The 24,789-nt window shown below is 39.0% G+C and overlaps 2 protein-coding genes across 4 annotated transcripts in view; one reads left to right on the top strand and one right to left on the bottom strand.

The window, feature by feature from the left end:
* Positions 1-1,392: 1,392 nt before the first annotated feature.
* LOC143284713 (nucleoredoxin-like) lies at positions 1,393-12,516 on the top strand. Its single transcript, XM_076591653.1, has 3 exons — positions 1,393-1,723; positions 6,380-6,579; positions 12,343-12,516. The coding sequence occupies exons 1-3, from the start codon at positions 1,630-1,632 to the stop codon at positions 12,490-12,492; spliced, it is 444 nt and encodes a 147-aa protein (XP_076447768.1). The 5' UTR covers positions 1,393-1,629; the 3' UTR covers positions 12,493-12,516.
* A 5,058-nt stretch (positions 12,517-17,574) lies between these two features.
* LOC143284695 (pyridoxine-5'-phosphate oxidase-like) overlaps positions 17,575-24,789 on the bottom strand; it is a 10,023-nt gene continuing 2,808 nt past the window's right edge. The window contains exons 4-7 of one of the 3 annotated variants that reach the window (XR_013055599.1): positions 24,079-24,128; positions 22,239-22,365; positions 21,918-21,991; positions 17,575-19,326 (exon numbers count right to left, since the gene is read on the bottom strand). Coding sequence is in view for 2 of the 3 variants with exons in the window: in XM_076591630.1 (XP_076447745.1) it covers positions 19,152-19,326; positions 21,918-21,964 (222 nt within the window). In the remaining variant the exon portion in view is untranslated. Of the gene's footprint in view, positions 19,327-21,917; positions 21,992-22,238; positions 22,366-24,078; positions 24,129-24,789 lie in introns of those variants that run through there. The other 2 variants (XM_076591630.1, XM_076591637.1) reach the window with 2 other exon arrangements.

The raw sequence follows: 24,789 nt of genomic DNA, 5'->3' as shown, positions 1-24,789 counted from the left end.
ATCTTGTATAAAATCAAGTACGTCATTTTGATAATTACATCATCAAGTGTTACGTCATCGTCCAGATGGCGCTCCAAGACGATCGTTTGGGCTGCAGATAAGGCCTGCATGACTAAAACAGCACCCTCTTTCACTTTCCCCCTGGACTCCTTTTGTGGCTTAAGAAGAAAAAAGTGCAGGGACTAACAAAAGATACCAAATGTCTTACAAGCTGACCTCGATCACATGGCTTCTGCAATGAACTGTTGAACCTACTTCATACAAAACGTTGGTCGGATAAAACACATTTCCGTCACAATTTACACAATTCAAATGCTGTTTTGGTGCACTGATTGGCCATTGTCGCCAGTTCTTTCAGGGTGAATTGAAAGAGAGCATAATTGGAACTAAAGAAAACGAGAGGGAAGAGATTTTGTTTTATGTCCCGTCACACATAGTGGTTACTATAGACATTTTGTTAAAGTGATAATTTTTCATAGTTGAATGTTATCACTTAAGAATAAATGAATATGTAAGGTAGGAGTGGAGGGGGAGTTGTATGATGGCGAGTTGGGGGAAACAGGGTAGATGGAGGATAGAACCATTGATGATGTTTTACATGAATATGAGTACAGTTCAAAGAAATTTACTTAACAGACGTTGAAAAAGCGAAGTCGGTAACTGAACAAGAGAAACCACTGGTTGTGAATGTTAAAAAAAAAAAAAAAAAAAAAAAAAAAAAAAAAAAAAAAATCAACGTTCCCAATGACTTTTGAAGACACACTTTCGGGTGTGCAAGGCTCCATGTTCTCGGAGACAAAACTGCGCTTAGCTGACGGCATTTAGGCAAGGTGGAGCGGAGGCCTAGTGGTACTGCGCTCGCCAAGGAAGCGATTGTCCACAGGTTCGAGTCCCATTCACGGACCAGGATTTTTTTTGCCCCCCCTGTAACTTGACTTACAGTGGTGGTCTGGGTGTTAGTCTTTCGGATGAGCCGACAAACCGAAGTCCCGTATGCAGCATGCACTCAGCGCACGTAAAAGAACGCACGGCAAAGAAAGAGTTGTCCTTGGCAAAATGTGTAGAAACATGCAAACATGCACTTTGATAGTAAAACAAGTACACGTGTAGACAGGGGGGAAGGGGGGGGGGGGGGCGGGGAAGAAGAAAAAAAGGCTGGCACTGCACTGTGGCGGGCAGCCCGAATTTCACACAGACAAATCTATTGTGACATAAAGTGATAGAACACAACACAACACAACGCAACGCAACGCAACGCAACGCAACGCAGTGCAATACAATAAGTTGCTAACATCGTCGGAAAACAATGCGGCCCAGAATATCCAGGGGTACACTCTGAGGTGGTTACTATTTGGGGCTGTGACCTCGGTCAGCACCAAACTGTCGACGAAGTTTTGTGTGTGGGTGTGTGTGTGTGTCGTGTGCTGTGCTCTATTTATTAAGTTTGTTTTTATTCATCTATTATTATTGTCAATTTTTTCTGTGAACTCTTCTGGAAAGTTTGCGAAAAGTTCTGGTGACACGAAATATTGTAGACCGGCTTTTTTTTTTTCGTGCAACACAAGTTTACTGTGCAAGTCATCTATCAAGAGCACAGCCTGTCGGACTAATTTTATAATCATAATAACCATGTCCAGTTTGGCTAAAGTTCTTGGAACCGATCTTTTGGGGAAAAATGGAGAACGCATTCCTACTGAAAATTTAAAAGCAAACAGTCTGATTGGTGAGTGGTTTAATCATATATCATATCATATCATAGGCCCATATCATTACTGATATCATATGTGGTATAGGCCTATATCGTATATCATATGTCATATCAATATCGCGTCTTTCAGGATTTATCAGCGTTTTGCCCGATCATTTGGATTTTTCAAAAATTACAGTATGTTTTTAAGAGGGCTTACTTGAGCGTGCAATTACTTGTGTTACTGCTAGCTTCCAATGGAGAAATCTATTTGGAAGCTAAAATCCTTCCAGTGTTGCCTGATAATTGTTTTAGATTGTTAGGCTTGAGTGGTCCTGCAGCGATAATATGACTAGGCAGATTGTTCCACAAGTTAACCCCAGTAGTAGTAGTAGTGGACTAGGAGTAGTAGTAGTAGCAGTGGTGGTAGTTGGCGCTAATGTTTAAACCTCTCGGTCCTTTTCAGCATCAGGATCAGGGGCGTTGTTATATACAACTTAGCCATTTTTGGCTTTTTATGCCTCTTCAGATTTACTCCTTTATAATATTGTTGGTCAGGTCGTTGATAGCTCAGTCATTTTATCCATCAAATTCGTATTTCGTTTTTGTCAATAACTCATGTTTATCTATGAGGTTTTTAAAAAGTATTATACTAGGGGCACGTTTGATATTGTTTGTTACTCTGTTACTAAATGTAAACTTTCTGAGATTTTTTCTGGAATATTGTTTAAATATTTTGTCTGTACTGTTTATTGTAGTGTCTACAAAAAAGCATGCTTTGTTTACATCATCAAACCCATTTAATATTTAGTACGTCTGTATCAAGTCCCCTCTTACTCTTCTTGCTTTAAGTGATGGTAGTTGTAAGTACTTTAATCTTTCTTGATATGAATAATCTTTTATGCTATAGACCAGCTCTGTTGCTCTTCTTTGAGCCCTTTCTATTGCTTGTGACTGATTTATTTGCATTGGGTACTATACAATGTTTCCATATTCTAGGATAGGTCTGTTTTATATAGCTGTAAGAGAGTAACCTTATCTGTAAATGTAAATGCTCTTTTTATTATTCCAATCATTCTGTTTGCTTTGTTTATACTATTTGTTATATGTTTGTCAAATGATAAATTTTTGTCAAATGTGACACCTAAGTCTTTTTCCTCACCACATTTTGATACTATTATTTCTTTGTCTCCGATTTTCATTATGTATTCTTTCTCTTGGTTTGGTTTCCCAATATGAAGTACTTTATATTTTTTAGCATTAAAATATAGATTCCATGTGTCTGACCATTTTTCAATGTTTCAATATATATCTGTTTTGTAAATCCTGATAGAATTTTGGCGAGTTGTATAATTTTGTGTCATCTGCAAAAATTTTACATGTACTCTTTAGTTCGCAAGGGAGATCATTTATGAATAAATAGTACAGGTCCTAATATGCTACCTTGTGGTATGCCACTTATAACATCAGCTTTACCGGAGAAAGAACTACCAATCCTAACCCTTTGAGTTCTTGTTTCAAAATTTCTTATTGGTTTGCTTTTATGCCTACTCCAATTTTTAATTTTTAAAATTTTTTTAAATAATTAATGAAATAAAATCCTAATAAGAATCTTTAAAACTCTGTTGCGCTAAGGGATCACTATCGAGCAGAGTTTTGAACTTGATAAGACTTTCTACAGTTTTAATGTTAGTCACTTAATGTTCAGACTGTTCCAGTGCTTGATAACTCGATTAGTAAAACTAAACTTAAGGATGTTAGTGATACAATGTCTTAAGTTTTGCCTCACTATTCCTTATTCTAACAGAAGAACTCTTAACCAACATTTTGTCTGGATTGATGTTGTCTAATTATTCAATATTTTGTATGCCTGGATTATCTCCTTTTGATCTTCTTCCTTTCAATGACGAGAGTTGCAAGTATCTTTTCCGTTCTGTAATATCTCTGCACTCTTTGTATTAGTTAAAAAAAATAAAAATAAAAAAAGAAAAAAGAAAAAAAGAAAAGAAAAAAAGACAAATCAATTTTAACCCTTTCGCTGCCAGGAAAATAAGATTTAAGTGAAATCTATTTGCCAGGGTTTTTTCACAAAAAACGGGTATAAATTTTCCAAAAATTCTGTGCTCTTTGTTATTGGAGAAAGACCCATAAAAGTATATATTTTCTGAAAGGTAAATGAATAAAGAATACAAAACACATGCTGTTTTCCCCATTTTATATATTTTTAGTGACATGCTGTTGTTTTGAAATCAGTGTTTTGTTTTTTGTCACATTTTCAACTTGTTCATTACAAACATTAGTCAGGTAATTTGCACAAAAACATCATATTTTCTGGACAAATGGATATCTGCAAACACAAAATCATGCTAGAACAACCACAATATATATATATTTTTTAAGAGATAGATACACAATACATTGTGACTTCTCCAAGTGATAAGATGGATGTGAGGCCACGCCCCCTCAGTCTCCACCCCCCCTCCTCCTCACCCCTCTCACGCGGTCACTTGATTCAGTTCTCATCAGACCGCGTTGGCTGCGTGCCAAGAATATCGCTCTGCTGCTAATTCGGTCATCTGTCGTCCGCTAACATCTGTACAGCCGGCATCACTCACTGACAGTCGCATCTTGGCCACTCTCTTGATTACTCCCTTTATTTTCTATCAGATCGTCCTATAAATGTTCATCTCTATCTTCTCCTTCGAATTTACGCTTCAATTCTTTCTGAGCATCAGCTAAAGAAGGAAATCATGGTTGATTTAGTTCGTCACGATCGCATGTCTTGAGCACGGCGTCAGTCCGACATTTTGTTGAGCGAGCGAGGAGAGAAGTCAGGCAAACACTTGGACAGTGACCCAACCAAAACGTTCAAATAAAGGACTGCTTCATGACGTAGATGGGGTTTCTAGCTATGAATAGAATCTAGAGAGATTCCCCAGGCTAAAGCTACCACTATTTTTGCCACGGAAGTGAATGCAAACCAGGGAAAAGTCAGAATATTTCGATGACGAGTTATCTCGTCATGCAGGCAGCGAAGCATACGTGCTTGCCATGACGAGTTATCTCGTCATGCAGGCAGCCTAGGGGTTAAAAGATTGAAATAAAACAGATTTTTTAAAAAAAAGTGTGAAAAAGATTTGATTTGGTGAATGCTTTCGTCAGTTTTAGTGGTGTCCCCTGGTAGGACTGTCATTTTGAATAAAAAGATTACGTGTTGTGCTCCTATCATAGTATGTCCATGCATTTTTTTGTGTGTGTCTCGATCATATCACCCCTTAACTGCGATATTCACGGTTTGGCAGTTTCAAACTACTTAGTCTGTCTTCGTAGGACATACTACTCATCCCTCTGATTTGCTTTGTAAATCTTCTCTGCACATTAAAAAAAAATTAAGTCAATATGTTTTCTAAGGTTTTCTTACCATACTACATTACCATATTCAGGATTGGTCTAAGTTATGATTTAAGTAATGGCACTATCACATCTTTCTTTTAAACTGAATAAGATGAGTGACCATGCCTGCTATTCTGTTTGCCTCTTTTTCTTTTTCTGCCCCCCACCCCTCCCCCTCCTTTTACTGCAGCAGTAATGTGCCGTTCAACAGTTAAATTTTTATCCACCAAAACACCCAAATTATTTTCTAACTCAGTTTCTTTTACACCATCAGAGTTCATATGATAAGTGTAGTATGGGTTATCTTTACCAGCATGCAGTATCAATTTTTACATCTATCATTGTTAAAATTTTAACTGTTACATCTCTGTCGAATTTTAACTGTTACATCTCTGTCGATAGGAACAGTGATTTGTGTGCGCACCGCACGTTTTGCGCAAGCGCGCGCGCGTGTGTGGTGTGTGTGTGTGTGTGTGTGTGTGCGTGTGCGCGCGCGTGTGTGTGTGTGGAGGAAAAGAAAGTGAGAACATGTACCATCGCTCTTCAGTGAAAGAACTATGCTGAGTGGCTTCCTGTTAAGTACGATGCCAAATTGCAGTTCTTATCTTATCGCTATTCAGATGTGTCACTCCCACCGCATCTGTCAGCTTCTCTGTCCACCTCCTCATGCCAGTCTTTCGAATGAGACAGTTAACTGAGGCCTGTGTACACCATGCACTTTTCACATGTTTAAAGAAAAGGGGTTGGGGGGGAGGGGGGGAAGATGATAAAAAAAAAAAGGTTGCCCCTGGCAAACTTCTTTAGAAAATCCACTTTGATAGTAAACCAAGATGCACTTGCTGGCAGGAAAAAAATCCCAGTCGCTCTCTCTTAGGAGAGCATCCTTAATTCCACAGAGAAACCTCTTGTGACAAAGAGAAATGCAACAACACAATACTCTTCTGAGTCTTCATGCTGACATTGAAGTGCTCTTGATACTTCCAAAACACAAACTAAAGACAGAAAGTTATATAATTATAGGAGAACAGACACTCCAACTCTCACCGAATTTAAAATCTCAAAACGCACAATATTCATTTTGCCAAGCATACCTATGTATTATTTATCATATTTCAAAATTCATATTGTTAGTAATATACGTGTTTGTTTCTTTGAATGTATATGTTTGTCGATCTATCTCTGTGTCTGTCTCTGTTTCTGTCTTCTCTCTCTCTCTCTTTGTGTCCCTCTCCCTCTCTCTCGTTTTGCTGCGTAAATATCGTGTACTTGCGCGCGTGTGTGTGTGCTCCTTCCATGCAGGCCTCTACTTCTCAGCTCACTGGTGTCCCCCGTGCCGTGCCTTCACCCCAATTCTCATCACTTGCTACAACGCCATCAAGGCCAGCGGCAAGAAATTCGAGATCATCTTCGTCAGCTCTGACAAAGACCAGGAGTCGTTCGACAAGTACTTCGCGAAAATGCCATGGCTGGCTGTGCCCTTTGTGGACCAGCGCAAGGTGGTGAGTCCCCAGCTGTTAGTTTTGGCTCAGGTTTAGTTTGGCAGGTGGCTGTGCCTGTGATAAGAAACTCTTAGGAGAGCTGGGCAGTACAAGGTCTTAAGAGAAGAAACCCCCTCAGTCAAGTGTTTCGGCCCTTAACTCCTTACACTGGAAGGGGGCCGAGCCGCACCCAGGTCATGACTCCTGGATGCTCTTATATTGCCGCCTTTGTATGTTTTTTTTTCTCCTGGTCCTCAGCAGGTTCGAACCCGCGCCTCCAGGGTGGTCGCCACTTCAAGACTAAGTCACCTTTTCTGGCAGGCGTTTTAACCACTGATCCATCATATGCCTAGTTTTGAGTAGGAGAATTTAATCCTTATGAAGTTTTCTTTCATTCCTCTTCGACTAGATCCATCTGGAACTCTTTTCTGCTGCTTCTGCCATTGCTTTTAGAGCCCTTGTCCTCTCTCTGCCAGAAATCGACATCTCATGAGGCTATAGGCAGATGTGCTCACAAACCCTCTTGCACCAATCTCTATGGCGAGGACTTTGGCTTGGCAGCCAGATTCTCTCAGGCTGCTGGCTAGACTAGCATACTTCTCGGTTTGAAAATGTGGGCTTCCTCCATTCTGCTTTCGTATGGCACAGTGAGCTCAATCAGGATTGCTTTTTTCGTTGCCTTGAAGTGGAGTACTATGTCAGGTCTCATGCCTCTCTTGCTGATGATTTCCGGGTGTTTCTTCCCCTCTGGTAGGTCAGCTGTGCATTCCCAATCTTCGGCACCATCAAGCAGCCCACGTTTCCATGCTTTAGATGTTACAGCTGTTCCTGGCCAGACTTTATTGTCTTCTGGAGAGAGGAACTCTGTTGGAACTTCGGGTGGTGTGGATGCTCCTTGGACCGTGCTCACCACGTGTGCAATTTCTTTTAGCACTTTGTCATGCCTCCATGTGTACCGTCCTTGGCTCAACGCCGCTTTGCATGAGCTTAGAACATGTTCCACTGTTTGTTTGCCAGGCAGAGTGGGAACGCAGGGTTCTCTGCTTTCCCCCATTTCACCAAGTTTGTATTCGAGGTAAGGAAGTCGTACACAGATCTTAGGGTGAAGCTGATCCTCAGAGGGGCCATGTTCCACATGTCGCTCCAGCTTTGGAGTGCATTTTCCCTTTTTGTCCACTGCCCCTGCTGGCCTTGCTGAACTACCTTCTAGACTCTTTTATCATCCACTTCCTTCTTGATCTCCTGTATGATCATGTCTCTTTTTGCTTTCTCCTTTGCCTTGGACCACCATTCCATTTTTGGTGATCCTAGGCCCAGTCTGTTGGTTTAGGTGTGTCCTATTATTTCCTTCGTCCTGTGCCTGAATTGTCAGTGACGGCAGCAGTGGCCCTGTGGAATGGTTAGAGCGTTGGTCACATGGTGCCCTGCCCGAGTTCCTTGTATTCGATCCACGGTTTCCGCGGTGCACTTGGTGGGTCAAAGGTGGAGATTTTTTCCATCTCCCAGTTCAGCACAATGTGCAGACTTGCCAGCGCCTGAATTTTTGTTTTGTCTACGTGTGGCAGATCAAAATAATACGCACGTTAAAGATCCTGTTGTAATCCATGTCAGCGTTCGGTGGGTTATGGAAACGTGAAAATACCGAGCATGCACACCTCCGAAAACGGAGTATGACTGCTTATACGTGGCGGGTGTTAAAACTGTCATTCACGAACACTGATACGAGTGAACGTAGGAGTGACTGATACGATTGAATGTGGGAGTGGCAGAACATGAAGAAGATGAAGAAGTAGGTGCCTGGTAGAACGCCGAACTCGCTGTCTCTCAGGACTCAGATATTTATTCAGAAAGGCCTAATACCATCTGAAGGGGTGAGATAATCAGTCATATATACATACATAATATATATCTTGTCCGAACTCGAATGTGTTCGAATTCACAGTGGAATCACAGTCATCCCAACATCAAAACTGACATTTACTCTGCCTTTGTCTGCCCATGGTGTCATTGTGGTGGTGGTGGTGTCTGTGTAGTGTTAGATGATAGGTTCTCTCCGCCATTTTCCCCGGGAATTGTTATCCTGTCGCTATATTACCTGATGTGGGTGTTGACGTTAAACCCTAATGTAACTAACTATAACTATCCCAGGACAGTGGCCCGGTCGCTTTTGCGTCGAGAAGTTACAAGGGTGATTTTGGAAGAAGCAGGTGTGGGGGTGGGAGGGGGTGTGATAATAGTGGTGTGGAAGTTGGTAATTGGGGAGGGGTGGGGGTGGGAGGGGGGGGTGTTCACAAGACTGGTCCGTTAATGTCATAAGAACTGGGGTCTTTTTGTTTCTGCCCTTGCGTACCAACAGACACTGACGAGAAGATCGAACGACGACAGTCTCGAAATAATTCCTGTCGCTGGGGAAGCCGTTATCATTTATTGGTTTGGCAGCAAAAAGAATTCAGGAACAAAATACATGCAACAGATGAATGTAACTTGAAACCCTAAAAAGTTCAAAATATTGGGGGTATGATTCAAAATCAACATAAAAAAAGCGTGGGTAAATCAACTTAGCAGAAACGTTTTCAGAAGTAAGAGTGCTATTCAAAATTTGGATTGAAAGAAGAATTACTCCTCTTGGGAGGTGTGCTGTGCCGAAGTCTCTAATCGTATCCAAAATCATCCATCATCAGTTTTACTTCCCACCCCTCAACCCCACCCCCTGGACGACTTTGTAAATAACATAAAAAAAATGTCTTTCCATTTTGTATGGAATGGTAAACAAGATAGGGCAAACAGAAAAACAGCTACAAAGAGTTTGATAAATGTAGGGTGTGGGGGTGGTAGTGGTGGTGGTAAATGTAGCAGACAGAAAATATACTTCAGCACTTAAGCTCACTTGGATAAGGAAATGAAAACAACTAAACACAAGTGTGAAAATATTGCCATAGAAATGTATCCATTTTTATCTGAAATAGAAAAATGTGGTCCTGGCTTTAATTAATTAATTTATTGTCTGATACAGAGTACCGAAATTCGCCTTCAGGCTCGTCGTAAAAACAAAACAAAAAACAAACAAACAAAAAAACAACAACAAAAAACAAACCCTTATTTAAACTTAAAAGTGAAGACATTCATTCTATCATTTTAAATTAAAACACTCACACGAACAGGGCGGGAAATGGTTGGGGGTGAGGGACGGAGGGGCGCTGCACCATCAACATCACAGTAGACTTGTTAACAAAATGAATACGAAGGTTCGACATACAAATACATTAGTTAATAAGTCTTAATCATAAAATTAAACTTGGTTATACATATATAACAAGGAACCTTTAAAAATACACACTCACACAGTCACACACACACACACACACGCACCCCCCCCCCCCACCCCCCCACACACACACACACATCCAGTGCCACAATGCAAGTTTAAGAACAGATAAGTCGCAGATTAAGACCATTTCATATGTAGAATAGAAAATTATTCATATGATAAGATACTAAATGAATAAATCACTTCATCTATTGGATTAAGGCACACAAACTATAGGTATAGATCACAGGCATGCAAATAAAAGCTAAACTTTGTAGATAACAAGATCATGTAAAAAAATATAAATCACACTGTACGACAGTTGAATATAGTCATTGCAAAGAGGCGTTTAAAACAGATACCGCTGTAGGAACGAAAGAGTTTTTAAACACGTTTTTCTTTGCTAGCGGAATTTTATATCACCGACCAGAGGGAAGTATATCAAAACAGGGGTACAGGGGGTGAGAGTAGTCATTTGTAATCTGGACAGCCTTTCGCCTCGCTGCCTGGTGGAAAAGGTCGTGTAAGGATAGTTGTTTAGTTCCGGTAATTTCGCCAGCCATGTTCACAGTTCGAGCTAGCCGTCCTCTGTTTTTTCATACTGATACTTCCATACCAAGACACAATGTTAAAGATTAAAATTCTTTCGGTAAGACTTCTGTACATGTTCTGAAGTATATCTGGACTAACATCGAAAGGTCTAAGCTTCCTCAACAGATATATACGTTGATGGGCTTTCTTTACTATCATGTCTATGTGCTCATTAAAAGAAAGTTTGTTGTCAGTTATTTTACCTAAATATTTGAAACATGGTACAACTTCCACATGATCATCGTCAAAAGGTTCAATAGTATTAAAAGCACTAGAAAAATCTATAAATAAAATCCTACATAAGCCTTTGTATCTTGCAGGTGCTGAGAAATCATATTAAGAAGTGTAGGGGAAGCGTTTTCAACATTTCTATTGGCTTTGTAAGCGAACTGGAATGTTCTAGAAGACCTGTCACGTCGTTCAGTAAACGCTGGCAAACTAATTAATTTCTCCATACATTTTACAGCTATATGCGTTAAGGCAATGGGGTGAAAATCATTTGAATTACTGGGTTTTGAATTTCTAGGTATGGAAATAATTGTTGATGTTTTCCATGATCTGGGTAAAAAGTGACAGTCCAAAAGGCACTGGAAGATGCATGTAAAGATCCCCCCCCAAGCTGTCTCGCACAAGATTTTAACACTTGGCTTTTTAAGCCATCTGGACCTGGGCATTTGTATGAGTTCAGCCTCGAGAAGATTCCCACAACATCATCCTCTGTAACTTCAAAATGTTCTGGTTCAGTTGACTAGTATAAAATTCACACTGGTCACTAAAATCCCCAACGTCAAAACGTCCATAAAACTAGTTGAGCTCGTTGGCGATAGCAAGCGGATTGACTGTTTTAACAACATTCTTTCTACTTCCATTCTGACCCATCATTATTCCGCTAAGACCCTCCCAGGTTTCCTTAATGTTTCCAGATTTAAACTTCTCTTTAACTCTGTTTTTGTACTGTAACTTAACTCTGTTTTTGTACTGTAACTTAGCTAACCTTGATTGCCACCTGAAGGCCTTTTCCTTTTCCCTGTATACACCTTGTTTACCTTGCAGAAAAGCTAATTTCTATTGATTCAAATGCATTTTTAATTCCTTTGTAACCTAAGGTTTATTGTTTGGGTACACTCATACTGATCTTGTTTTAATATTTTCCTCGCAAAACTTTATATACTCTGTAACGGTATCAACCAACTCACGGGGGTCTGTGCAGTTACTAACGAATACATCCCAGTCTGTCACTTCAGAACAACCCCGTAGTTCTTCAATACTATCGGCTGTCCACAGTTGTTTACAGTATGTTCGCGGTTTCTCAGTCTTAACCTTTTGTTTATATTTTGGAAACATACGCTTAAGCCCTATTGTCAGTTTGGCAGTCATACAAAGCCATATTCACAAAAAGAGCTACTGTCATAACCAGTATTCTTTAATGAAAATATATAAATTGAAACAAACATGATAGAATATAAACAATGGATCAGTATAAGTGTTCACGGTATTGCATATTTTTGACAAGTGACTGAACTTTCCTCACAAAAGGCAAATTTAACAGAAAATACCGAAGGAATGTACATTTCATAGCCTTTAGTAGCTGCAAAATGTCCGTCACAAAACATATACAACACACAAAGTTGAGCATGCCAAACAAATGTATACATGATACACCCAGTATGTTGGAAATGATATATGCAATACATAAGGGAACTAGGTTATTATATGAGTATGACATTCTGATATCAGACAGCAAACCTCCGAATTCTTGTTCGAAGTGGTCTTAGACGTTGGCAATATAAATTTCATGGAAAAGGGCATTTCATGAAATATGTAAAATTCAAGATGTTACGTTGAAATGGCTCCTGTTTCATTTTTTTCCTTCCATTTATTTTCAGGAAAAGCTGTGTCAGAAGTATAGGGTGTCTGGAATCCCCACCTTGGTGCTGGTTGACAACAATGGACATATCGTCACTGCGAATGGACAGGAGTGTATTCTAGGGGATCAATTGGGCAACAAGTACCCGTGGAAGGAGTTCATGTTTTAAAAACGAAACAAAATGAAAAACGACAACAGCTAAAAAAATAATTAAAAAAAATAAAAGATAGAAAATAAAATTAAAAAAAAAAGAAAAAGAAAAAGAAAGAAAGAAACTTACAAAAAACAAACAAAAAGAAACAAACAAAAACACACAAAAAAAGGAAAAAAAGAAAGAAACTAAAAAAAAAAAAAAAAAAAAAAAAACAACCAAAAAGAAACCAAAAAAAAAAAGGGGAAAAAGAAACAAACAACAAAAAAAAAACCCAAAAAGAAACAAACAAAAAAAAAAAAAAAAAAGGAAAAAGAAAGAAAGAAACTAACAAAAAAAACAACAAAAAAAAAAAAAAAAAAGCAAAACACAAATTACGAAAACAGGTGAACAGAAAAAAAGATACACCATGGAGATCAACTGCTGGCCCTACCAAATATCACCAGTTCGAAAAGAATTAATTGTCACTTTCTGCGGAACAATGTTGTGTATATATTTACCTATGTATTCGTCGAAAAAAGAATACTTGTAAGATTTTTTTTTCACTGTGCGGAATTCCTTGTTCTCTTCCACTCTGAACGGGCAGTCAGTGATTTAGCGTTATATACGTACCGATTTGAAAGCGGTACCTCGAGGAACATCAGAATGTAAGCAGTGTTCCACTGACATTTTATTTTCAGATGACATATAATCATCTCTCTCTCTCTCTATATATATATATATATGTCTTATGTATACTCTCTCTCTCTCACTCTCTCAGTATATATAAGTCCAGCTCAGGAAAGAAGGAAAAGATGAGAGAGAGAGAGAGAGAGAGAGAAGAAGCTTTTTGAGTGATTGCGGTTGTGCGGTTGCCGTCAGTCACTCAGCTTTCAGTTTGTTCTCTCTCTCTCTCTCACTTTCTCTCTCTGCTTCTCTCTTCATAATATACGAATTCCATTTACATCATATCTATCGTATCGTATCGTATCGTATTGCATTGTGTTGTAATGCAGTGTACTGTATAACTTTTTTCAGTTTTTGTCACCACAGATTTCTCTCTGTTAAATTCGGGCTGCGTCGCCAATGTAGCCCTGTAAGCGATTGTAACCTTAAAATAAACTAACATTTTTCATTTGTATGAACGTTTCATTTTTAAAAAAAAGAAAGAAAGAAAAAATAGAGAGTAAATGATGGAATTCTGTTTGTGGTAACGATTATAGTTTTATTCACATAACCTGGTTATACATGTGCACAGATCTATGCTGTTTATGAACCATATACTTGTTGTTTTGGGAGCAAGATTTTTGTTCATTCGCCAGTGAGTTTGAGCAATGCACTACATAAAATGAGAACTGCTGCCAGTGATGCAACACACACACACACACACACACACACACACTCTCGTTCTCTCTCTCTGTGCAATACTATTGTTTTTAGGAAAGGGAGATATTTGGTCGGCTGCTGGGGAACGTAGGACTTAACAGTGAAATCAAGTTTCACAGCAGTTGCAAAGATTTAGCCAGTTAAGGGAAGAGCGCTCTGTTGTGTGTTTTGCAAAACTTGTATATACTGAATGATTTGCTAGAAATCTAACTGAAAATGCAGATGCAAAAATACAACCTATTTTGCAATGTGGTGCGGATTTATGGGGACCATTTTAAGCTCGTGATCATTGTGGGAATATACATTTCTTTGCTCTGAAGCTCCTTTTGATGGATAGATAAACCAACACCAAATGATTTTGTCATGGCGAAAACAGCAGATATCCAGTTGCTACAAATTCTGTTATGCGATGTATGAAATATTGGTTAAAGCTTGTCGGTGTGGAAGAAAATAGGCTGCCTCGTAAAGAATACTACGCTATTCCATCTCGGAGCTGTAGGCAAAAAAATACATGGGTTACCAATCCAAAAACGCATTTATTCAAATTTGGATGTGTGCATGTTTGACTCAGTACGTCAAGGCACAGGAAATGTTGAATTATTTAATCATGACTTTCGCCAAAGACTAACATATTTTGATTTGCAGAACGGGTAAAACTGCATTCGGACAAGTGAACGGTTCCAAACGTACTCTCTGTTCACTGGGACTTCGCATTTCGTCACACCACACCTATCTCTGAATTTACATCGTGCTGTGATCCAAATCCAAATTATGTCAGTTTCGATTTGATGTATCAGGTATTCGTGTCCATCACCATGTGTACAAGACCTAAACCGAACAAAACATGATATGCCCATTTTGTGGAAATTACAACTGAAGAAGATGAGACGCATTTTGTCCTAGTATGTCCCGTGATTCGGTTTAAGCTAATAGTTTATCCCAGAAAAAATATAGGCAGCCTATAGTCTCTTCCGTTTTGAGATGTTAATGTCTTCAATAAATCAAAGGTGGTGAAAAGCCTTTGTTATTTTTGTTTCGCAAAATTAAGAGAGACACTTTGCTCATAACAGACTGTATACCTATTATAATGAATGATGGTATATGTTTTTACATACCCCTTGATTTTGGGGCCTTAGCCTGGAATGAATAAACTATTCATTCATTCTCTCTCTCTTGGACTAGAAGCAAAGCTGCTTAAATCTTTTCCAGTATATATATATATATATATATATATATATATATATATGTGTGTGTGTGTGTGTGTGTGTGTGTGTGTGAATATGAAGGGTAGCATTCAAATGGATTTATCATGAAGTTGTGTCATGTGCTGATGTAAAAATACTGAAACTGGTAATAACCAAACCATTAACTGCAATAAACAAACAAACAAAAACAACAACAAAACAACAACAAACAAACCCATCATCAAATGCGGTCAAAAACTGGTTGGATTTCTGAACCGGTACCCAACTCTAGTCCTTTATCCTCTCTCATGCACTTATTCAACAAACACGTCTTTGATGATTCTTTTGTCACAAAATGGGTTACTACATGAAATGAATGTTGCTTCCAACCCGTGAGTCCACTTATCTCATAGACGGGAGCCATCACATGATTTACAGGTGTTTATGCAGTTTTGGGTTAAACGATACACAGTTTGAGTGAAAATATTACAATACAAACACAATGAATTCCACAGGATTACAAGAATGTCTTATATGCAGTCCGGTCGTAATGTATATAATCATATACAAATTAATACTAAATGCATCCTGATGTTGAAATTTTAGCATTAAATTAAGAACTACACAGTTCACACACACACACACACTAAATGAAAAGGAGACTTGTGGGTGGTGGCAAGAAAATGTATCATCAGTGGGTGAAATGGGGGAGGGGTGGGGGCTGTATGCACAAAGGAACTTGCGGGACAGTAGCCTGATTTCTGCGTTCTCCTGACGCTTCAGGGGAAATAACCCACGTAAGGATACACAGAGTTTGTGGTTGTATTCTCCCAAGCTCTGTTATCATCAAATTAACAGGCGGATATTTTAAGAGTACGTTCTCAAAAACATTTTACAGCATTGAACGGTTTTTCCATTGAGGGTCTGTTTCAGGAAATATCTTTTTCAAAATAACTCTTAAAGTAAGGAAACTGATTTATCGGACCCACTCTTTCGCATACCCAGATTCAAATGCCCCACTGTCGGCCACCGTTCTTTCTGCCTATGGATCTTGCTTTTGGAATGAACTTCCTCTTTCACTACATCAGGTCTCCACTCTCAGCTCTTCAAGGTTTGGCCTCAAAAACCCATCTCTTTCCAAGATGGCCTCCTTCCCCTCCCTTTTTTTGTCTTCAGTTTCACAAGTTTAAAGTTATGCATGCGTGTGAATGACTGATTTGAAAGTGCTTTGATTTGTCTCTGCACAAGATTCAGCGCTATATAAATACAAATTATTATTATTATCATTAAATATTTCAAAACATGAACAGTTGCATTTTGCAATCTATGCCACAGTGTGAGTATGTACCCATATTTGCCATATTTAAAAAAATGTAACATCTTATGCCGTATTTTACAATTTTATCTAATGTCTGATGATTTCCCGGGGGTGAACAAGGCAGTATAGGATTCATGTTCACCGCCATTTAATAGGTAACGGTATCACTTCCACTCCAGGAGAGTATCGTTAAAAATCCATTATTAATAATACAACACAGCTTATAAAACCCAATAATATCTACCCAGGTACACATGTCCAGCCTCTGTTCTGCTTCAGAGAGAAGGAATGCTGTTCAATGATTTAGACACTAGTAACACTGGGCTGGCCCATCCTGATTTATCCACCTGAATATTGGTCTTCATGATGATGTCGCTAATCAGTTCAACCATTTTATCATCATCAACTTTGATCAAATCTGCAGCACAATGTTGACCAATATAATAATGATGATAATAATAATAAAATTAATAATGCAAATTGCAGTTCACAGCCCCCACACAGGGAACTTGTGGCGTTCACAACATTAAGTTATGCATATTTAACTATTCATTCATTAAGTACACTATAGACCAGCAAGTGTGTGCTGTTATAAGGTTTCTCAAGGTGGCGTCTGTGTTCGGACAAATTCATACATGCATCCATTATTCAAATTCATATTATTATTATTATTGTTATTATTATTATTACCACCTTTTTTTCATATTATAATTATTATTTATTTATTTATCTATTTAGGCATTTATTTACTTACTTATGTACACTTATCTATTATTTATCAACCTTTTTTTTTTTCTCAAGGCCTGACTAAGCAAGTTGGGCGACGCCGCTGGTCAGGCATCTGCTTGGCAGATGTGGTGTAGCGTATATGGATTTGTCCGAACGCAGTGACGCCTCCTTGAGCTACTGAAACTGAAACTCATACATGCTACATGACATCTGCATGGCAGATGCCTGACAGAAGCGTAACCCAACACACTTGATCAGGCCTGGAGTACATGCGTATGTATTTGGGTACCTATCAAAGTGGACTTCTTCAACAGAATTTTACCAGAGGACAATGCCTTTTTTTTAATTTTTATTTTTTACCATGGTCTCTTTTTCAGTGTGCCAAGAGCATGCTGCACTCAGTTTATCATCTCAACTGACTCAGTTTATCATCTCAACTGAATGACGAGACACTTTGTCTGATTTTCAAGTCAAGTCAAACTTGGGAGAAAGGGAGAGAGTGGGATTCGAACCCACATCCTCACAGACACTGTAGAGGCAGACCAGAGTCTTATCCTTTCTGCCACCTTCCCCTCCTGTGTACACAAGTGTGTGCACAAACAAACACACAAAAGCGTGTGCACAAACATGCAAACACACACACATGCACAACCAACAGAAGTTCAGGATGCACGATAGTCAATAAGATTGCAAGCACAATGGAGAGTTGTGTTTTGAAAGACTTTTTATCCTCAGCTGGAGAACACTCAAGACGGACTGAGAAAGGCAGTTTGTTTCATACTACCAGGCCAAGATAGGACCTGATTTTTTATTTCTTCAAGGATTTGTTTGGGTAAAGTTCTAGGGGTATAGATCAAAAGTAAACCACAAAGGTATGTGGGTGCAGTATGGTTCATCACATTAAAACAAAGTACACTCTAGAAGCAAATGAAATCTCAGACAATGAAGTCATGTCAGTTACAATGGAAATACAGTAAGGAAAAAAAGATTATCCTAGTCTCAAATTATCTCAGATAGTTGTTTGAGATGTCACCAGACTGCAAGATCATTTGGGACTAAAAAATGATGCTGCATTACAAGCAGTACACTGGCTCTGTGGAGAAGCTTATTTTTACAGCATCTACCAAGCTGATTCCTACCTTCCAAGGTATACTGACATTTCTGGTGTTGAAACAGTGGGACGTCATCAACAGACCTCACTGAGCAACACCACAACATCCTGTGTACTGTATTGCTTGATATTGTGTTGTATTGTAGTACTATACTGTATTGTACAGCATAAATATTAGTAAGTAGGTCTTTATGAAATCTCATTGGGTTTTTTTTTTTCAGATTCAGCTTCTCGCCAATTCACTTATATTTGATACTGAGTGTAATTCTCTTCAACAAATATACAGTAGCAAATTAAATCTTTTGTCAATAATTGTCAGAAATATTTTGCAAAAACTGGTACTTCACAGAAACTGTTTTTTTCTGAGATGGGGATTAGGCGGAAGGACAGAGAAATACTGACCACATCAAAGATGATAAACACATTAAAAATTTGTAAAAACACATTTTTATAGCTGACGGAGAGACTGCTTATGACATACAGGTGGCATTTCCTGTAAGCATGACAGTCATCATAGTTCAATTATGTAGCAGTGGTATTTCCTATCAGCATGACAGTCATCATAGTTCAATTATGTAGTAGTGGTATTTCCTATCAGCATGACAGTCATCATAGTTCAATTATGTAGTAGTGGTATTTCCTATCAGCATGACAGTCATCACAGTTCAATTATGTAGTAGTGGTATTTCCTATCAGCATGACAGTCATCACAGTTCAATTATGTAGTAGTGGTATTTCCTATCAGCATGACAGTCATCATAGTTCAGTTATGTAGTAGTGGTATTTCCTATCAGCATGACAGTAAGTCTTAGTTCGATTACAACCAAGAGCTGCTGGTGGAAGATGATAATGGAAACAAGAAAAGAACATTAACAGAGGAGCATGCTGCAAAAAGAATACAAAGACTGAGAGTTATGTTTGCATATCCTTGGTGTAAACTGAGAGCTATATTTATATTTGTTGTTTTTTTTTACACGACCCAATGTGCAAGTGTCTCCAGTAGCCAGCCATCCTCCGCCTTCATTGTAAGGTCGCTGTTGATGACCTCTCCTGCCTTGGGTCTCTGGAACCTCAGACGATCATGAAATCTGTTCCGATGCTTGTACCAAAACTCAAAGGAATCTGGAATCATGTGATAGCCTCCCCTGCACAGATGCAAGAGAAAGTGTATAAACTGTTGCAACATGAGTGATCTTGTTAAATTATCTCTTCTTTTTTCTGCTCTTTTACTAACTGCATCACTTTGTGTATCTTAATATATTATGGTTTTATTTCATTTCATTAAATTTCTTTTTGCGTGTGTCAATTATCAATCATGTTAAGTGTTTAACTCTGTTTAGTTCAATATGTTCTGATCTGACTTCATTACATTCTTTGTCTGTTTTGTTGCTGTTTTTAGGTTCATTTGGGTTCAGTTTCTAAAATGACATAATTACCAATTTATTAGCTGCCATGGTAAAGTGGTAAAACATCTAAGGCTGTCAGCTGAGAGTAAAAGGGTTTGAACACCATAAGAAGCGTATCATTGTTTTCAGCCCCAGAGTTGTGTTTTGTATGGGCAGCATGCACACCCCCGAAAACAGAGTATGGCTGCCTACACAGCGGGTTAAAAACAACCACACACATAAAAGCCCTCTCATGTATATACAAGTGAATGTGGGAGTTGCAGCCCATGAACGAAGAAGAGGGAGGAAGACGTATGAGCTCAAATGGGAAGACTGGAAACACATGGTCATGTATCATCCGTTTGAATGATGTGTCTGACGGTGTTCTAAAAACAATATCCTGACCAACACTGCACATGTCTTTTCTGTATCTCTCAGGCCTGACTGATGCTGGGATATATAATAATAATAATAATAATGGTATTTATATAGCGCTGAATCTTGTGCAGAGACAAATCAAAGCGCTTTCGCACCAGTCATTCACACGCATGCGTAACTCTAAAACTGTAGAAACTAAAGACAAGGAAGGGCAGGCAAGGGAGGCTATTTTGGGAAGAGATGGGTTTTAAGGCCAGACTTGAAAGAGCTGAGTGTGGAGACTTGAAGAGAAAGAGGAAGTTCATTCCAATCGCAAGGTCCAGAGACAGAGAAAGAACAGCGGCCAACAGTTGAGTGTTTGAATCTGGGTATGCGTAAACAGAGTGGATCCAAAGCCGATCGTAGTGAGCGAGATGGAGTGTAGAGGTGAAGGCAGCCGCAGAGATAGGAAGAGGCAGTTTTGTGAATGCATCGATAACATAGAGTGCTGTACTTTATTCGGTGTGAGACAGGGAGCCAGTGGAGATGTTGCAAAAGAGGAGTGATGTGCTCAGGTCTTTTCTTTCTGAGGACGAGTCGGGCAGCAGAGTTTTGTATGCGCTGAAAGGACTGAATGGATGAAGCAGGCAAACCAGACAATAGAGAGTTACAGTAGTCAAGGCGAGAGAAAATGAGAGAAACGACAAGTCTAGATGTTGTGTCAGTGGACAGATATTTCCGGATGGCACTGATGCGCCCCAGTTGACAGTAGCAGGACTGACATGTCTGACTGATAAATTTTTGCATGGACAGCGTATTGTCGAGGACAACACCGAGGTTCCTGACTGACGTGGAAAGAGGGATGGATGTACTGCCAAGTTTGATTGTGTCAATTGTGATGGAAGACAGTTTTTGTTCAGTTCCTTTGATCATTGCTTCAGAAAAGAAAGGTACTACAGCCCACTCATGTAGTCCAAAACATGTAATTGGACCTCCATAGCAGCAGCAGCATCCTCATGTTTCATTAATCCATCATCACACAGTACAGGTAAAACTATCTAAAATTCTCTGGCCTTTCAAGCTCTGCTCTCACTGTGACATCAGCTGGAGCAGAGGCCTGCTGGCTACAAGTCTACCTGGGAAGTGAGAGAATTGGAACGTAGAGGACTGAATCCCACATTTGCCAGTATTTTCAACCCCTCCACTAAAACTTGAGCGGTGGTCTGGACGCTTATCATTTGCATGAGACAACATACTGAGGTCCAATGTGTAGCGTGCACTTAGTGAACGCAAAAGAACCCACAGCAACAAAAGATTTGTCCTTGGTCAAATTCTGTAGAAATATTCACTTTGATAGGAAAACAAATACACATAAAGGCAGACAACAACAAAAAAAAAGGGACAAAAAAGTGACTTGCACTGGAACAGCCACTATGGGGAGAGCTTGAATTTCACAATGAGAAATCTATTATGACAAAGAGTAATACAATACAATACATAACAATACAATACAATATAATACAATGCAATACAATACAACAGAGTTCAAGTTTTTTCTCCTTGCCTCCATGCCTATGGTTAGTTTATATCAAAAATCCCTGGAGTCAGCATGTTAAGCTGTTTGTCGTGGAAAGGATTTGATGGTGGTGTTACCCTCTCCAATGGGGATGATCATTCAGTATGGCTCCGCCACTATGCAATTATTGCACAAATATTGCATTGCATTGCACTGCATTGTATTGTATCGAAAATTTGGGTTGCTCTCCCAAAGTCTTTATTCTGCCAGCTAGCGTATTTGTTTGTCTGTCAAATACGATTTTTCTACAGAATTTGCCAGGGACAACCCGTTTGTTGCCAAAGGTTCTTTTACATGTGCTAAGTGCATGCTAGACATGGGAACTTGGTTAACTGTCTCATCCCAGTGACTAGTCCTTGTCAATTGTGTCTCATATAGTGAAATAAGTCACTGGTGCAGAGCAACAAGAAGTGCTTACCAGTGTGGTCTGGGGACAGGTATGGACTCATCAGCATATTCTAACATCAGTTCCTCATTTTTCTTGTCCAGGGCCTATGGACACACAGAGACACACTTGTCCATTATTTTGTATATTTATATATAGCAATTCTGCATGCAGTTCATACATTACATAATTGAGCAAACAGTATTCAGTTTGTCAGGGTCCAAAATACTTGTATTCACAAAGCTGAAAAATAATCTGCCTGAAAACATGTTCATTTTCAAAAGAAAATAAAAACGAAGCGAAACAACAACAAAAACTAATTATCATGATTTTTGTGTTTTTCCATACTGATACTTCTGCTAGGAATGATGGAGCTCTGATGGCTGACCAGAGGACCTATCTGACGTTCCCGTGGCCAAGAGTGAAAGTACTTCTCTGACTCCTCTTCTGGAATTTGCACCACTGTTCCTTCAATCCTCACCTAAAACAAACAACACCGGTGCTGATGACAAACCATCTGACATGCGCGGATAAAACAAAGAGAACAGTCTTCTGTATAATCAATTGAACATGGGGACCGTCATAATGAGAAGGAGGCGGAAATGGTTTGGACATGTCATGCAAAGAGAGCAAGCTAACATCACCCTGTCAGCCCTTCACAGGACATCAGAAGGTAGACGTAAGAGAGGAAGGCCAGAAAACACCTCGTACAGAACAATCAAAGAAGAATTCAAGACCCTGAAGCACTCCTGGGGTACCATCAGAGACTGGCCCCAAACAGACAAGAGTGGTGGTGGTTTGTTGCTGCCCTACATGCCAGAGGGTATAGTGAGCAGTAACTGAGCAAGTCATTCAGATGAGACGATAAACTGAGGTCCCGTGTGCAGCATGCATTCAGCGCATGTAAAAGAACCCAAGGCAACAAGAGGGTTGTCCCTGGCAAAATTCTGTAGAAAAATCCACTTCAATAGGAAAACAAAAATTAATACATTTGTAGGCAGAAAAAAAAAATGGTGGCACTGTCAGTGTAGTGACACGCTCTCCTTGGCGAGAGTAGCACGAATTTCATGCAGAGAAATCTTTTGTGACAAAAAGAGTAATACAAATACAAAGTATTCTCCTGTACACCATAAGTCCATCTTCTTAGTCTTTCAGCCACATAGTCAGAAAGAGAACTGAAAAAAAGAGAGACATGACTGTTTCGCAGCAGAATTTTAAACAGTGCACTCAAGAAATAAATGCTGACTAACAGCCTAACTTTTAGCTGCCATTCAGCTGCTGCCTTCATCAATGCTATACTGAAGACTGACAAGAACTTTTGTGGACAAGGGAAATACAATAAAAGAAGGGCTAAACACAGTTTCAACCTCTCCAACAAGAGTTTGGCTTCTCTCTAGGTCCTCCTCAAGCAACACACAGGCTTTGATCTCAACCAGATAATGGAATGTCTCTTTCACCCTGGGATTAATAAGGCTTGACAAAATGCAAATAAATCCAGCAAGTGTTCAGCTTCATCCCTCAATCTCCATAAGCAATGTGCAGTTTTTGATCACAAGCAGAATAATGATGTCTATTTTGTTCTTGAAAAATAATAAAAGTGTCTCCACCCATATAGATGTTTCAACAGGGAAGAATTGTGTATGGGGGCGTTAGCTGATAATAATAGGTGAAAGAAAAAGACTTCTGAGGACATATATTATATACCATGAAAGGCTCCTAAAGCCAATGCATATATATGTACGTGTGTGTGTGTGTGTGTGTGTGTGTGTGCATAAGTATGCATGCGCACGTGTGCATGTTGTATATTTGTGGTTGAATGTGAAAAAGAATAAAATGTAGGTATGCATGCACATTTATTTCAATTCTAACCTTAAAAAAATCAGATATGTCCCTTGTCATACATACAATATTTCATTACTTCTGGGATGTCAGAGGGATATCAAATATAAGTTGACTGTAAATGACTGTCAATGACAATAAGCTGTTAAATCAATAATTATACAGTACACATAAACAGCCTCTTTTCTGAATGATTTGTTTTTGCCGTTTTCTAACATCATACTCTGCACAATTTGGGCTGGAAATAAGCTGACATTATCCTTCATGTGCTTGCCACATGAGATGAGATGTGTTCACAAAAGAATCTGAGTCTGATCTGATTCTGAAAGTGAAAGTCAGTCAAATGATTACCCACTTTTTCAGTGCTTCCCAGTAAAACATCAGGCTGCACTGAGGATTTTCTTCCTGAAACAGAAACAAAACAAATAACAAGTAAGATGATAGAAAATGATAATATCTATGACATATCTGTCACACTGCGTCTTACTAGCCATCCAGCCCATCACAGAGTGCTTCCTGCCAGTGCAAAACCCTGAAGCTAGAAATGAAGACCTGGATGGAAGGGAGATCATTAGGAATAGAGGAATCTTGTTCAAACAGAAGCTCAGAACACATAAATTATCTGGGCTATGTTTTCTAACTATGTCTTCCTATGGTTATTTTTGAGAAAGCTGCATCGATTCAAATCATCATTTATTAATTTTGTATATGAGCTTGGACTAAAAAGATATTGGCAGTTCTTCCAATATTACCTTAGATCATTGTTTATTCTTTGACTTGTCTTGTGCACACAGCTTTGTTGAAGAACAATGAAATAGATTCCTTTTACATTTCTAACTGAGCAAACACATTGCAAACATACGTAGCTTCTCTACAATGATACCACAAGCAATGTAAAATGAAATAAATAAAGCACACATTTTCTAAACTGTAAACAAAGTCAACATTGTCCAGACCATTTCACTTAATACAGTAAAATGCTTTCCACTTCTCAATAAATACAGTACAAAAAAAGATGTAACTAAAAATGTTCTGGCATAACAATTTCTTGAGGAATGTATTACTC

This window comes from Babylonia areolata, chromosome 1 (assembly GCF_041734735.1).
Source record: "Babylonia areolata isolate BAREFJ2019XMU chromosome 1, ASM4173473v1, whole genome shotgun sequence".
NCBI lineage: Eukaryota > Metazoa > Mollusca > Gastropoda > Neogastropoda > Buccinidae > Babylonia > Babylonia areolata.
Note: the sequence above shows the minus strand (reverse complement) of the source record. Positions and strands in the feature narration are given on the sequence as shown.

What these genes read in the sequence shown, in the direction of transcription:
- LOC143284713 (XM_076591653.1), top strand. Translation starts at nt 1,630, where the DNA reads ATGTCCAGTTTGGCTAAAGTTCTTGGAACCGATCTTTTGGGGAAAAAT. An exon ending in AAAAGCAAACAGTCTGATTG is followed by an intron (nt 1,724 to 6,379) that starts GTGAGTGGTTTA and finishes CCTTCCATGCAG; the next exon opens with GCCTCTACTTCTCAGCTCAC. An exon ending in TTGTGGACCAGCGCAAGGTG is followed by an intron (nt 6,580 to 12,342) that starts GTGAGTCCCCAG and finishes ATTTATTTTCAG; the next exon opens with GAAAAGCTGTGTCAGAAGTA.